This window comes from Fusarium redolens, assembly GCF_020744475.1.
Source record: "Fusarium redolens strain MPI-CAGE-AT-0023 chromosome Unknown BKA55scaffold_14, whole genome shotgun sequence".
In the NCBI taxonomy this organism is placed as follows: Eukaryota; Fungi; Ascomycota; class Sordariomycetes; order Hypocreales; family Nectriaceae; genus Fusarium; species Fusarium redolens.
The window spans coordinates 698,843-713,551 of record NW_025763677.1 but is presented as its reverse complement, the minus strand read 5'-3'; the positions used below and the strand labels follow the sequence as shown (position 1 = coordinate 713,551).

Below are 14,709 nucleotides of genomic sequence, written 5' to 3'. Positions count from 1 at the left end.
CAAGGCGTGACACTAAAGGATGACCTCGTGGAGCTTTTAAAAGCATATCTGTGTTAACCATAGTCATATGTTAACCAGGTTTTATAATCATTCATTCTATTTGCTACTCTTTGTTTCCAAAAGTGAGGATAACAACAAATACCTTCTTCTCTAGGTTAGGCCGTCTTGCACTAACAATTAGATAAGTGATAAGCTGCAAAGGCGCGCCCTGTGATTCATTGAAATCTAAGCACTAAACCCCGTTCGCTTTAGTGCTCGCCTCTCTCATTCGTTGATTCATCAGTTATTTCCTCTTCACCTTCGCATATTTCCACCTCTCTCATCATTAATTCTTTCTTACAACAACAAAAATGGCATCAGCAGCACGAACTGTGCTCGCCTTCCAGCGCAATGCAAAGCTCTACTCTCTTCAAACACTGGTCACGGCGATCCGACCTTTCAGCAGCTTAGAGGATGAGAATCGTGAGCTATTTAAGCAAGGCACCGATGAAGACTACGCAGTTGTTACAGAAGAGACAATCTTTCATCCACAAGGAGGAGGTCAGCCTTCAGATGTTGGCAAGATAACGGACGAGGCTGGGGTTTCTTTCACTGTTGCATCCGCTCGTATGGATGCAGTTCGCGATGGCCAGGTCTTACATTTCGGAAGATTCGACCCAGACAAGAAGTTCACAGAAGGACACAAAGTCACGCAAGAAATCGACGTCGAAAAACGTCTTCTCTACTCGCGATATCACACGGCTGGTCACGTCCTCGGTTCAGCAGTCAACCATCTCCTCAAAGACAAAGTCGAAGGTTTCGAAGAGTTGAAAGCGTCTCACTTCCCCGACTCAGCGTCATGCGAATTTCAAGGCCTCATCGACGGAAAGTACAAAGAACCTATTCAAAAGAAAGTCGATGAATTCTTAGCAGCCAAGATGCCAGTTGAAATTGACTGGTGGGACGCTGATGAGTTTCGTAAGAATGGCCTTGAACACCTTACCCCAGATGCAAGCTTTTTGGGACCTGGTGAGACCAAGTTTCGTGTCGTGAGGATTGTTGGAGCGGAGGTTTATCCATGTGGTGGAACGCATGTAGATACCACGGACCTATGTGGTGAGACGACGGTTAAGAAGATTGCGAGGAGTAAGGGGAAGTCAAAGGTTAGCTATTTGGTGAAGTGAGGCTGTAAAATATAGACATCATAGACTCAGCTTGTTGAGACAACTGCTATAAATAGACCATACATTTGCTACTGTTCCCCAAGCTCACATCTTCGTAGCAAGACACCAAGGGGTGTTTTCCCATATGAATAAGCTTATTCTGTCCGAATCCCCTTGAGCCAACGGCAACAACCTAATCTCCAGATCATTTGACGCCATCTGAAATGAGAAGTGGCTCGATGCTACAGTGGCTTTCGCCAAGTTATTTAATATTACTACCCCCCACTACTAGTGCAATGATGCTAATGCAAAGAAGAAATGTGCAATCCCACGCAAAAGCTGATTCCTCCAATGTGAGAGCGCTGTCGCAAGTCAATTCAGATCTCACAGTTATCGAACAAGTATTTCCTCACAAGTGTACCTATCATGCTTGGCAATTCCCCCACCGTCAGATGTATCGTCACATGGGACCTAGCATATGCAATGCGTGCATGTTAACCCCTGCAGCATGGAACACCTGGCCGGCACCTCAGACACTTCCGATACAACATACAGGGGACAAGATGGGACGAAGCCGCCAATTGAGATGTGGCTTGCTCGTATTGACCCATGTTCTGAGAATATGATATATCGGATATGATCTTTTCTCAACGCTCATCTTGCGTCACGAAGTAATGGTAAGCAATTTGTCACGGTATTTCACGATCCCGGGAAGAAGTATTTTGCAAGTCAATGCGATTGCGCTATCGTATTGAGTCTCAGTGTCCATGGTCACAAAAGCCATTCCTCCATGAAATAGATACAAACAAAAACCAATGAAAAGCGTAAATCTCATAAAATCAAGAACAGGCCAGCCTAGTCCTTCTCCCTCCATCAACTCGCTTAAGCGGCTCCAGCAGCATCAGCCTTCTGGATCAAGAACTCGGGAGCAGCGCCGGAAGCAGCACTCTGGTAAGCCAAGTGAGGAGCAGCAACAATCAGAGAACCAGTGCAGACGAGATCGCCGGTGTTGCAGAAGACCTTGGTGCGGTCCTCGGGATAGCTGGGGATCTTTCCGCGGTTCTGAAGGTTCTTGGTATATCCGAAGAGAACGACTCCAGCAATCTTCTCACGAATTCCAGCGTCGACGTCAGTGACACTGGCAGCGGCGAGAGCAGCGCCCTGGCTGTAACCTCCAGCGATGAGAACAGCGTCAGGACACTTCTGGTTAGCGTCGTTGAAGTGGCCCAGCATCTCACGGATAGCAGCGCTAGAAGTTCCACGAGGAAGAGCGTTGTCACCGAGGGTAGCGCGGTAGGCACCGCCAACGCCCTGGATCCAGACACCGTTCCTGCCGTACTTGGCCTCGAGCTGTGAAGCAACGCGGGGACCGAGAGTTCCCTTAATAAAAGAGTCAGTTATGATCTGTCACTTGGGGGTTAGTGGGGGGTCACTAACAAGGTTGCCGGCTTCAGTGGAGCCGCGGGCGTAGATGAAGATGACACCAGGGCATGAACCGCTGTTGCCGTTGGCAAGATCGTTGCGGGTGATGCTGCCGCCTAGCTGGCGAGCCTCGAGAGCAGCGGCATCCTGACCAGCGGGAAGAGCAGAGGCGGTGGCGGCGAGAAGAGTAGAGATGATGGAGAACTTCATTTTGGTGGCTGAGGCGAGAGAAGGAAGAAGAATCGAAGACAGATGAGTTGGATTTGAAAGAGAGGCTACTGAGATGAGCGAGTGAGTGAATGACTGAGAGGCTTGATTCATTCCATCAACATCAAGGCCATATTGGGTATTTATCTAAAAAGTCCAACGAAACATCCATCTTCCGTGCTTTCGCAAGCCTAACGCTTTTGGAATAACTTAGAGTAGAGACGATGGATCACTTTTGGTACCATCAGGAACGACAAAGAAGCAAAGATCAAGCAACCTCTATCTCCCGGAAACAAATTAAGAGCACATACCACCAAACCCGTTCGTTCTCAAACCTATCAGCATACGTCCCACCAACCTCAACTCCCGAGTCATGCGAGAAGCCCTTGTCTGCCGCCGCTAAAACCAGTAGTCTCTTCGCAAGCCCTCATCAAAACGGGAAATGAGCCCCGTTCCGCCAAGTCAAGAGAAACCCCACTGATCATCGAAACAGCAATATACAGTATGAAACGGGGCGCACCGCCCTATGACCACGTTGTTGGGAACCCAAATTCACCGGTGTGCCGCTTTGACAGTTGCTTTTTTAGACAAGGACCTGAAACCCAGAATGGTGGCCTCAGGGGAGGGGCAGTGCCATTATTCCCGGTTTCATACTAAAACCCGCTAACGTGGTCAACCATACCAATTCGAGTTTGATGAGCCTTGGTGTCAGGAATGAATGACCTCGGTTCGGTAAGTTCCATTCACGCTATTTGAATAAGTGCAAGGTTGTATTGGCTACGTAAGTGCCAGATTGCGGGTAGTTCAACGCTAGAGCATTAAAACAGCCCTTCTTAGACGGGAATTTGAGTTTTCGATAGATTGGGATTGTTGGCAAGGTCAAGGCGACTTTGCCTTCTGGTTTCAGTCTAATGGGTTTTAGCGTTCTCGTATTATAGTTGAAACTGGCATGTTTGATCCCTTCGCGACATTGCACGGGCTTGGACAAGTGAAGCTCATGACTCGTCATGAACTGATGATCTTCTTGTGCTCGGACACTATAAGGTGTCAAGAACGCTCGACCTCGTTGTCGTTCCGATAGCGGAATATGTCTAAAACTATGTCTAATTTTGTTTTGGGGAGATGGCCTCGGTAGAAATGTTCGCGGAGTTGGACACCATCTTGGATCTATCTGGTGTGTCTGCAGTCTGGAATATCTTCAGGACGAGCATCATTCCCGTTTCTAAACATGGCCAAGATTCCGCCATCGCGAGAAAGACCGGATCGGCTCTAGACTGACTTGTCTTACCACAATCTTGATCCCTAGGCGGTAGTTGGTACCAAGGCTTATCGACGTTGTTGCAAGTTTGTGGGGAAGTAATATCGCATCTTAATACCACCTCGAGTTAACAACATCTCGTTCCGCGCCGAGGTTCATGAACAAATTAAGTCAACACCATCTTCAGTCTGAGAACCACTTGATTCTCACCACCAACTCATCTTTACCGAGGCCTATCCTCAGATAAATGAAGGGAGTATCTGTTCCATCACCATCTTGCTCAGCGCCAGGATCCACCGTTATTGGGGCAGCACCTTCGGGACTCTTAGCTCCGTTGTCACTGACGTTTAGTGTCAGCTCCCACCTGACTGGTACCGAGGCCTATCACCTTTGAGGTAAGGCCATCCCAGCTTTGAGGTTCCAAGTGCCTTGCTCAGGATCTCAGTGGTGTGAACCCCGCAATCTAAATCGAAGGTGAACCAATTGGGCCAGCCGTTCTTAGCTCAGCCATCATATCTCAATTCGCGACAATTACCGTTCATAGATTAGTGAACTACATGCTTAATTTGTTGTCTAATTCTAACTGGGGCATGTCGATCAACATTGTCTTGGATATGCAATATTTTCTCCTAACAGATACAGCCGAATGGGTTTCATTGTTATTGCAAAACGTCTGCCTCGGCAAGAACCCGCAATTCTCTTGCAGCTTCCCAAATTCAGTCCCAAAAAGGCTCCGGGAGCATCAAACCCTGTGAGCCTCGAGGCACTTCTGACGAAAGTTCCAGGTTGTGAGCTTCACAAGCCGAGGCAAACCTCCTTTCCCATTCATCCCCGTCAATCATCCAATTGTCTCCAAACTCCGCAACAACTACCTTTCGGAGAAGAGGGAATATCCAGGTCGACATGTCCATCATCTCCAAAACCTCCTCATGCAACATCTGATATGCTCTCCCCTTTAGACCGAACTCCTTGATGGACGGCGGAAGCAAGTGGCAAATCCTTCGTCCAGGCTGACGGCGCTGCCATCCGCGAACCAACATGCCGCTGTCAATGTACAGTGTCTCGAGGACTTTCATCTCCGACAGATCCTTGAGCACTATTTCACCTGGTTGGTCGAGGTGAATACCAGGAAAGTCGAGTGTAAGATGTTTAAGAGTGTCGCTTCTCAGCATCAAAAGATCCTCAAATCTGTGCAGAGGAATTGGTTCTTGACTTCGTGTATTGGCGCGTCTACAAAGGCTTGATGCACCAATCCTGAAAGTTTGTAGTCTTGGGAAGCCACGCATGATGGCCTCCAGCTGACTGATGTGAAGTGTGCATGATCTCAGTATAATCTCATTGACAGTGTCGTGGCAGAAGCCCGTCTTCGACTCTTTTGCCGGATCCCGTACGTCCAAGTTGACCAGTTCGATTCTTTCCAGTCGAGGTGCTGCATCCAGTAGGCCAGCAAGGCCCTCAAGATCGTCAGTTGGGATACTTCGTGACCCGGTTATAATGAGTTTCCTCAAATTAGGAAGACATCCAGGCAGGGTCGATGGGAATTGACAGTTCATCTCGACATAAACCTCAAGCTTGTTAAGCATTGGTGTGAGAGAGAGCACAACAGAGATGAGCCAATTGATGCCTTTCCCGAGCCTTCGTCTCATTACTGCGAAATGGCCGGTGGCATTTCTGAATAATAGAACCGGAACCATTGAGTTTCTCTGGGCAGCTTGACACAGATTAGTGCCGTACTGTTTATCGCACTTTGCAAGAAATCCGACTTGTTCATCGTATTGACGAAACAAATACCCAATCACTTGATCGTCTACACAGAGCTCCTTGACATGTCGACCAAGAGCTGGGGTTCTACCGAGGGTTTCGATGAAATCAATGAAATCGCGTCCCATCGGTCGATGATACAAATGCGGTTGGGAAATACGCCTCAGTTTCTTGCATGTCAGAGATAAGGCCAATAAACAATTTCCGTCATGAGCCGGCTTCTGCTTATCGTAACGAAAGAACTGTCGAGGACAGGCTCTCTTGCCGCAGTGGGAGCAGAGCGTCTGACATATTGCGTCGATGATCTCTTCGGGGAAAGAGAAAAGTCTGGCGAAAGATGCGGTCACCATGGTTGTTTGGTGATGTGACGAGGAGAGAAATGGCTCGTGAGGATGAATACGGATGTGACTTCTTTATAATTAACGGGAAACCATGAAAGTTCTAATAAATATAGCTTAAAGGAATGAACTTTTGGTGTTGATTGAGTATATTTTGCGTCATTAGCTATATTTATAATATTTGCTACCATATTTGACTTCGTTAATGTGCTTACACTCGAAGAATGATCTTGATTATCGACTTGTTATCTGCCTAAGGTTTAAATGAATTTAGTATTTTTATTATGCTGTCGTGATACATATATCCCATTGGATCTTTTTTTAAACTTATAATTGGTCTTTGACTTCTGGTTTGATATACTGTGACAGATATCACCATACCCTCCTTTGATTATGCCCACTAACTTACGATTAATAATCTAATTTAGGCTACTAATTATTTTTAACTTTGCAAACATTGGAGATTATTTCCATGGGAATAAGCACGGTCTTCGATTGTTTATCGTCAAGGTTTTGCTTTTGCGAGTGCACTAATGCCATTCGCTAGAGTCGCTCAGTGCCCGGTTTTAACTTTCTTCAATTGACGCGAGGAAAACATACAGGAAACGATACGTTAAACATATACGGCTTCCAGAAGTGATAGGCTAAAGCATCTTCTCTTAAACCATCTTTGCCGTCCTGTAAAGCCTATAAACTAAGAGTATTTGAAATATTCCCTCTCAACGCAGGGTAAGTCATCGATGTCACTCAGCTTGAACACTACGTACGTCATCTTTGGACCGATGTCAACTCAAACTCAACCAATCACTGAGTGAAGCTGTAAGGAACAGCAATCTTATCTATTAGTCAGCAGAAAAGTCTCCGAATCAATGACCTCTCTCCTGTCTCATACAATTCTATTTCAAGCTCCGGGTCAACTAAAAATCCGAACCTTCACCGTTTCGAACCAAAATCTCACTGCATAACCAGCCTCGCTCTCCTAACTCAGAGGGGGAATTTGGGGGCCATCAATTTAAACCAGGGGCAGTGACAAATTCCTCGTCAGCTCTCAGCCAGCTATAATGATATACTGCCTGTTTAATTCTGTCATACGGAATGTAATGAAACTCGGAATGGCCCCCATCACATTAAACGAAGCATTCTTACTGGCCTTTCCCCTTCAACGCTGATCCTTCGGTGCAGCCACGACGGTATTGGGTAGGATGTTCTCTGCAAGAATTAAAAAAATAAATCGGATGACGAAATTTCAATGATACCTTATTGAAACCTGGAATAAGGACACTTTCTCAGATTACAAATGCTTTCTCTCGACTCTAAGCCTTCTTTGACTTACTGTTCCTCCGAAGGATTCTCATGGTCTCCATGTGGCTGGTCATCGTAACCGAGCAGTCGCGTGTTTGTTTGATCAGAGGTCCACGCGTCTGATTGGCAGGGCTGATTTGCCTGCCTTGAAATCCCCCAAATTTCTCCGCCTCAGCCTACGTTGGTGAGCCATACACAATGGGCTGCTTTAGTCGCTTTTCGGGATGGAAGCTTACAGCTGTGTACCTTACCATTCTCGTCAGTACGCTTACAACGCTCCTCTTCGTCACGCTTTTCGTGTCGCTGTTTGCGCTGAAGAAGGGCGATGAAGTGGATACCAATGGGAGGGATGGCGGTGATGCGCTTGGACAGAGTATTTTATACAAGGGGAATTGCGATACAACTGCGAAAGCCAACTTGTGGATTCATCTGCTCATCAATATCGTCAGTACTGGCATTTTGGCGTCGTCCAACTTCTTCATGCAAGGTCTTGTAGCGCCAACGAGAGCTGAAGTCGACGCTGCCCATCGGTCAGGCCATTGGCTAGAGATTGGAGTTCAATCACTCAAGAACTTTCGCTTTCTCGGCTGGCGAAAAATACTCTTCTGGTCGCTGTTCTCTCTGAGCTCTGTTCCGCTCCATCTCGTCTTCAACGGTTGTGTACTCGAGAGTAAAGGCACCAATGGCTTCACAGTCATGATAGGCTCTGAGGAGCTCACCCAAGGAGGCTGGAAAGGACTTCCCTCAATCACAGCGGCCTACTACGACAGGCTGAACTACAGCGATCAATCACAAGGCGACGGAAACCCCGAGACATTGGAGAAGCTAAAACCCATCAATGATTCTTTCGTGGTTAACTCGACGAGTGGGAATTGGTATGAAATACCACTGCGCACATGCATGGATCGATATAACAACCCGGAGCAAGCTTTAACGCACTGGCGACATTTGATGATGATAATTTACGACTATGACGATATTTACCGAAATGAAACAGTTGGCTGGAAAAGAGCTGATGTATTGATGAACACGACCAACACCACGGACCTCAACGTGATCAATCCTCTCTGGACGGTGGATACATTCACACGCACCGGAAGAACAAGCTCAGTGAGCGGCAGTACAAATCAGTACTTGTCGAACCCTCAAGCAAATTATCTGGTATCTACCTCCCCAGATCGACTTGGCAACACTATGCCGGACGACGGGCCTTCTATCATAAACATTTACGGCATGTGGGTTATGCAAGGGACTCGCAATATCTTTGACGCCCAATCTGGTGCTATTATCACGGATCCAACGGTTTTCAAGAACAAGTATCGCGTTATGCAGGTTGATCGATGTTACTCAGAGAAGTACGAGGCGCCGTGTCGATTGAGCATAGCGAATAGTCTTCTGCTCATTGTCTGCATTATGTGTCTCTTCAAGACTTTTCTATGCGTTCTGGTTTTGAAGCTGCGGGTTTGGGGGAATGAGAATCCGCTTATGACGCCAGGAGATGCTATTGCGTCGTTTATCTCGAGACCGGATGAGGAGACGAGGGGTATGTGTACGTTGACCATGGAGGATTTGAGAAAGACGTCAAAACCTACACCGACAAGACTGGGGGAGACGAATCAGAATTACAAATGGCTGCAAGGTCCGAGACAGTGGCATAACGACTCACCACGGAAGTTTGGAAAGGCTGTTCCGCGAAATATCTGGATCTTGTCGTCGCTTCTCATCGGGTGTTCTTTGATCGTGGCTTCAGTTATGCTAAGTATCGCTGTCCAGGGTCAATCACTGTAAGTCAGCCATTACCCAGCATCGCCAAAGGTTTTCTAACCGTGTAAACAGGAACAATTCTCGATTCATGCACGCACCGCAGAATGAAGACGTGAGGGACAACCATCTTGATAACCTACCTCTGATATCGCTCACCATGGTTGCCAACACACCGCAGCTTATCCTCTCCATCTGCTACCTCGCATACAACGGCCTCTTTACACGCATGTTGGCTGAGTTTGAGTGGTCCAAGTACAGTGTCGAGTTTCGATCCTTGCGTGTCACTGAACCACGCGGCTCGCAGAACGCGACGTATCGTCTTCAACTTCCTTATCGGTTCTCGATCCCTTTGATCATCATTAGTATTGCGCTCCATTGGATCTACTCCAACTGTATTTACGTGAGCAATTACGAAGGTGAGCATCAGTCCCCTAAAATAGTTAGCTGTTGAGATTAAAGTGCTGACACACCACAGCATACGCCTCAGGTTATCCGTATAACAGAACCGTCACAGTCGGTCTCCAGTTCTCATCAAAGGCGATTTTGGTCGGCCTCTTAGTATCGATCGGTGTCGCCATCACACCAATTTTCCTCGCCTTCGTAAAACTCCCAGGCGTGATGGTTATCGCAGGAGCAAACTCGGCAGTTATATCAGCAGCCTGTCACTACCCCTCTACAAAACTCAAATCTCTTAGCCGCGCTACGTCGAAGATGAGTATGAGGAGTAACGAGTACGACAGTATGAGTGCTCGACTGATAGGCGATGAAGAAGTAGAAGAACTAAGGGATGTATCGAGGCGAAAGATGAAATGGGGAAGGATGTCGATGGGCAAGAGTGATGAGAGCTCAGTCGGACATCTCGGCTTCGGTACGGAGGAGCTTGATATCGAGAAGCCAGTAGAAGGAGAGTATTACAGTGGCGTGAAAGATGTCTATGACGAAGGATTGAGGAGAATGCGGTTGTTGTAATGATAACAGAAGTTCTGGACGGAATCCTTCTGATAGATTGTACTACTACGTTACGCGCTGGATAAAATCGGTGGCGAATGGCCTATTAGATAGATTCTTGTACATAAAATATTCATTTCCACGTTGATCACTGGCTGCTTTAGCCAACTCGCCTCCATCTCCCCAGAATTTGTGGCTGCATTCCTCACGACAGATTTGGAAGTATTGAAGGTTATAACACGATGAAATGAAATGACCTTCCCCACGAACGTTAACCTAAGGCTATTCTTATCGTAACATGGGGTTGTGATGGATAAGGGGACCGGCAAACCGGCATCGGCGTTTAATATGTCGCCCGCATGGAAAACAGAAGTTCCTCAGCTTCGATGGCGCACTAGAACACGTTGGTCTTGTATCGAGCGGCCGATCTAGCAACGGGAGGCCGATAGCCGTATTTCCATATCTGTGCAACCTTTTCAACGCGAGTGGCTTATCTCTCGCCATGAACCGTTAGTCTTTCTATTCCCGTGTAAGACCCGCGTCAGCACGCGACAAAATATGAGCAAAATCTCACGCTTTTTTATTATGTGATAACGTATCATTGCAGAATTACAAGATTAAGCATATGAATCCCCAGAATTGATAATATCAACGATTAATACCACCGGCACTTAACGTGTCTTCCGGCTAACTCGGCGATAAATAGCTTGATAGACCAGGGTCTGAAAATGGGACGACTGCCCAATCCAGCGCGACCTCGGTTGATCTAGCCAAGCTTGGCAGGTAACTTCCCACCAATGCCGATTTACCAGGACCTTTTGTTCTTAACTTGCAACCAGAGACGCGTGATCTTGCGGGGAAGGGGGCATGGGCTCTCTAATAGGGGACATGTCACTGGCTTGCAATTGCTGGTTGGACTGCTGTATGATATCAAATGGGGAGTCGTATGTCTTGCAGATGAAAGCAGATACGAAATGAGTCGGGGTTGTGCGGCTGTGGCCAAAGAACCGCAAATAACGTCGGGAACAAAGAGGAACTTTTGGCAGGTTGGTCCTTTTGAAAAGTTCCTGTGCCACTGTGTTGGGTATTGCCGTTCTATCCAGTACGATAGCGTGCCGAAAACCCGGAATGCCTTTGATGGCCTAGTACGACTTTATGTGTAGTATTGACGATGATCATCTTGGTGTTTTAGATATTGAGTACAAAACATGTTGATCGCCCTGCCAAGATTTAGGTTTCATCGACATCTCTTCTCCATGTTTATGTTTTAATTCTTTTGTTAAGCCACAATGAGCATCTCTGAGAAGGAGACCAAGCCGGAGAGCCCTTCTTCCAAGGCGGATATTCATCCTGCCGATGAGAAGAGGGGTCTTCCTCAGGATGACAAGAACGTTCATGATATTGAGATTGTGTCATCTGATAAGGTGAAGCAGCCTCTTGAGACTGCTGAAGATATCGTCACACATGTCATCCAGGTCGACGATGATCCTACTATGAACCCATGGACAATTCGCATGTTTGTCGTTGGTTAGTTGGCTACCTATTCTTGAGATGTAATATGCTGATAGATGATAGGCATTGGATTGTCCGCCTTTGGTGGCGTTCTCCAAGAGATCATGTACTTCAAGCCCCAAGTCGTCTACGTCTCCGTCATGTTCTTGACTGTCCTCGCTGAAACGCTCGGTACCGGTCTTGCTCACATCATCCCTCGCTGGGGTCGTATCGGTCGTCTTCTCAACCCCGGTCCCTGGAACAGAAAGGAACATACCGCGGCTGTCCTCATGGCCTCAGCTGCCTCAGTCTCAGCCTTGTCTACCGAAGCCTTGACTGTCCAGAAGCTCTGGTATGGCGGTTACCCTGACCAAGCAGCCGGTATCTTCATCACTCTCTCATCTCAGCTTATCGGATATGGTGTTGCTGGTATGATGAGAAGTGTTTTGTTGTACCCCACCAAGATGCTCTACCCTGCCAACCTTCCCATCACGACTGTCATGGAGACTCTGCATAAGCCCAAGTCAGAGACCAGGAAGAGATTCCAAGTATTCTGGATTGTCTTTGTCGCCATCTTCTGCTGGGAGTGGTTCCCCGAGGTAAGTGCCCTGACTCACATTCATCAAGTCATGCTGACAATAGCAGTACATCTTCCCTCTCCTCTCCGCTGTCTCCATCTTCTGCCTCGCCGACCGCCACAACCCCGTCTTCACAAACCTCTTCGGCGGCTCACAAGGTAACGAGGGAATGGGCTTCCTGAGCATCTGCTTCGATTGGAACTACATTGCTGGCTTCGGCTCACCCCTCTGGATGCCTCTCCAGACACTCTTCAACAGCTACGTCGGTTACATCGGTGGTATCGCTCTGTCTATGGGTCTCTACTACGGAAACTACTGGCGCGCAAAGGACTTCCCCTTCATGGCTCAGCTCCTTTACGATGGAAGTTCCAACTCTACCAACCATGTTCCCTACAACGAAACTGCGATCATGAACCCTGATTTCACTGTCAACAACGACCTTGTCGACAAGCAAGGTCTTCCTTTCTTGACTGCTACTTACATCAACTATCTCATCACTTCCAACGCCGGTCTGACTGCCACAATTGTGCACATGCTTCTCTGGAACTATGCCGAAGTCAGCCTGGGATGGAACTGGATAACAATCGCTAACATGAAGAAGCTTCTTCGTCCTGAGACATACAAGTTCTGGCAGCATGTCGGTACTCGCTCTGAGGAAGAGAAGCAGAAGCTTCGCGACGATCCCACCATTGATCCCCATTACAAGCTCATGCTCGACTACGACGAGGTTCCCAACAGTTGGTACTTTGTCATTCTTCTCAGTAGTATCATCATTGGATTGGCTTGCTTGTATGCCATGAAGTCAACTCTGCCGTGGTGGGGTTTCATTCTGGCCGTCGTTTTCCTTGTTGTCTTCTTGGTTTTCTTTGGTGCTCAATATGCCATCACCGGTTTCGGCTTCAACCTTCAGCCCATCTTCCAGATGTTGGCTGGTTACATGTTCCCTGGTCGCCCTCTTGGTAAGAAGATCCTCATTACTTGCATTGTATAAAATACTGACTGGTTTTAGCCAACATGTACTTTACTTCGTACACGTACAACGCTCTCAGTCAGGGCTTCCTCCTTCTTCGCGACCTGAAGCTCGCTCAGCAAAACAAGCTCTCTCCCAAGGCTACTTTCACTACTCAGGTCATCGGTTGTATCCTCGGTGCTCTGCTCAACTACGTCATGATGATCAGGTAAGTGTCCTCATGAACCATGAATTTTGATACTTGAAGCTAACTTGGTGTAGTATCGTTGACAACCAGGCAACCATCCTCAAGTCAGCCGAAGGTACAAACGTCTGGAGCGGAGCACAAGTTCAGCAGTTCAACACCCTAGCCATTGCCTGGTCCATCGCCCCCAAGATGTTCTCCATCGGCGCTCGTTACGAATGGGTTACCATCGCCTACCTCATCGGCTTCGCTGCTCCTCTCCCCTTCTACTTCGCTCACAAGTTCTTCCCCCACATCCGAATCTTCTCTTACCTTAACATTCCCATCATTCTCTGGTACCTCGGTTACCTCTTCGTCGGACTCAACGCCTCAGTCACTAGCTACTTCATCCTTGGTGCCTTTGGTCAGTTCTATCTCCGACGATACCGCCCTCAGTGGTTCGTCAAGTGGAACTACCTGATCTCTGCCGCTCTCGACGGTGGTACCCAGGTCATGGTCTTCATTGCCACTTTTGCTGTCTTTGGTGGCTCTGGAAAGTCGGTTCCGTTCCCAGCATGGGCAGGAAATAAGGTGGACAACTTTGACTACTGTGCTTTTAATGCGAACAGTTAGATGAGGAGAGCGAAGGCATGGCGTAGGAGAGGCCATATCATGTTGGAGTACCATATTCATAGCATTCAGAGGCATATTAGTGAATAAATGACCTTAATTGTTGAAATATCTCGACTTGCTATAATCTGCTCACAGTGTCAGTTCGTTCTCGCTGGGACAAACTGAATAGTGGTTGTTGAGAAGTGGTAAAGGCCCTAATTCCTCTGTTATGTGGCTGAGAGCTTATATTCACCACACAGAACTCAGTTACCTGATAACAGGGGCCCTTGTTTTTGGGCCATTGGTACAGCGGTCTGATCGTCACAGTGGTGTTTCTATTGCGTGTGCACCCACCTTTCTCTTCAGACCAAAAGCTCGCTTCTTTCAACAGCTCAAACACAGCGGCAGGTGACTTCAATCGGTCGCCATCCACGCGCATCTTTTTTTAATGCGAACAGTTAGATGAGGAGACCGAAGGAGCGGCGTAGGAGAGGCCATATGATGACCAATTTACTGCATATACCACAGGACTTGTAATACTAGAATCTGTTTTACATAAGACAGAGTTGTACACATACTGGACTTCAGTTCCATAAAAAGATCAACCATTATCTGTTGCCACAGCATGTGGCAGACGTATTGCCAGAATTACTTCATCTGTCAATCACTACGTCTACCAGAATTACTACGCCTTCCAGACTTATGTAACTATCTTAGTATTTTTGGGCAGCACAACATATTAGAATTACTTGT

At 47.4% G+C, this 14,709-nt stretch overlaps 5 protein-coding genes across 5 annotated transcripts; 3 read left to right on the top strand and 2 right to left on the bottom strand.

The window, feature by feature from the left end:
* Positions 1–306: 306 nt before the first annotated feature.
* Positions 307–1,243, top strand: BKA55DRAFT_621260 (Threonyl/alanyl tRNA synthetase). Its single transcript, XM_046196776.1, has one exon. It carries the CDS (start codon positions 351–353, stop codon positions 1,161–1,163), a length of 813 nt encoding a protein of 270 aa, XP_046045922.1. The 5' UTR covers positions 307–350; the 3' UTR covers positions 1,164–1,243.
* Positions 1,244–2,024: 781 nt separating this feature from the next.
* On the bottom strand, positions 2,025–2,774 carry BKA55DRAFT_596737 (cutinase-domain-containing protein; the record flags this gene model as incomplete). Its single annotated transcript, XM_046195987.1, has 2 exons — positions 2,025–2,522; positions 2,580–2,774. The coding sequence occupies 2 exons, from the start codon at positions 2,772–2,774 to the stop codon at positions 2,025–2,027; spliced, it is 693 nt and encodes a 230-aa protein (XP_046045921.1).
* A 1,971-nt stretch (positions 2,775–4,745) lies between these two features.
* On the bottom strand, positions 4,746–6,140 carry BKA55DRAFT_693666 (uncharacterized protein; the record flags this gene model as incomplete). Its single annotated transcript, XM_046199943.1, has 1 exon — positions 4,746–6,140. One exon carries the CDS (start codon positions 6,138–6,140, stop codon positions 4,746–4,748), a length of 1,395 nt encoding a protein of 464 aa, XP_046045920.1.
* A 1,488-nt stretch (positions 6,141–7,628) lies between these two features.
* Positions 7,629–10,555, top strand: BKA55DRAFT_666059 (uncharacterized protein; the record flags this gene model as incomplete). The annotated part of the gene is made up of 5 exons (XM_046197767.1): positions 7,629–8,799; positions 8,859–8,891; positions 8,926–9,214; positions 9,267–9,610; positions 9,670–10,555. The coding sequence occupies 5 exons, from the start codon at positions 7,629–7,631 to the stop codon at positions 10,161–10,163; spliced, it is 2,331 nt and encodes a 776-aa protein (XP_046045919.1). The 3' UTR covers positions 10,164–10,555.
* Positions 10,556–11,345: 790 nt separating this feature from the next.
* Positions 11,346–14,036, top strand: BKA55DRAFT_116324 (OPT oligopeptide transporter protein-domain-containing protein). The gene is made up of 5 exons (XM_046184753.1): positions 11,346–11,669; positions 11,718–12,232; positions 12,279–13,170; positions 13,221–13,389; positions 13,443–14,036. The coding sequence occupies exons 1-5, from the start codon at positions 11,432–11,434 to the stop codon at positions 13,975–13,977; spliced, it is 2,349 nt and encodes a 782-aa protein (XP_046045918.1). The 5' UTR covers positions 11,346–11,431; the 3' UTR covers positions 13,978–14,036.
* Positions 14,037–14,709: the final 673 nt, after the last annotated feature.

Bases quoted from the DNA above. Each gene is read 5' to 3' on its own strand.
- BKA55DRAFT_116324 (XM_046184753.1), top strand. From the start codon at position 11,432: ATGAGCATCTCTGAGAAGGAGACCAAGCCGGAGAGCCCTTCTTCCAAG. The intron at 11,670-11,717 runs GTTAGTTGGCTA...GATAGATGATAG, and splicing joins AATTCGCATGTTTGTCGTTG to GCATTGGATTGTCCGCCTTT. The intron at 12,233-12,278 runs GTAAGTGCCCTG...TGACAATAGCAG, and splicing joins GCTGGGAGTGGTTCCCCGAG to TACATCTTCCCTCTCCTCTC.
- BKA55DRAFT_621260 (XM_046196776.1), top strand. From the start codon at position 351: ATGGCATCAGCAGCACGAACTGTGCTCGCCTTCCAGCGCAATGCAAAG.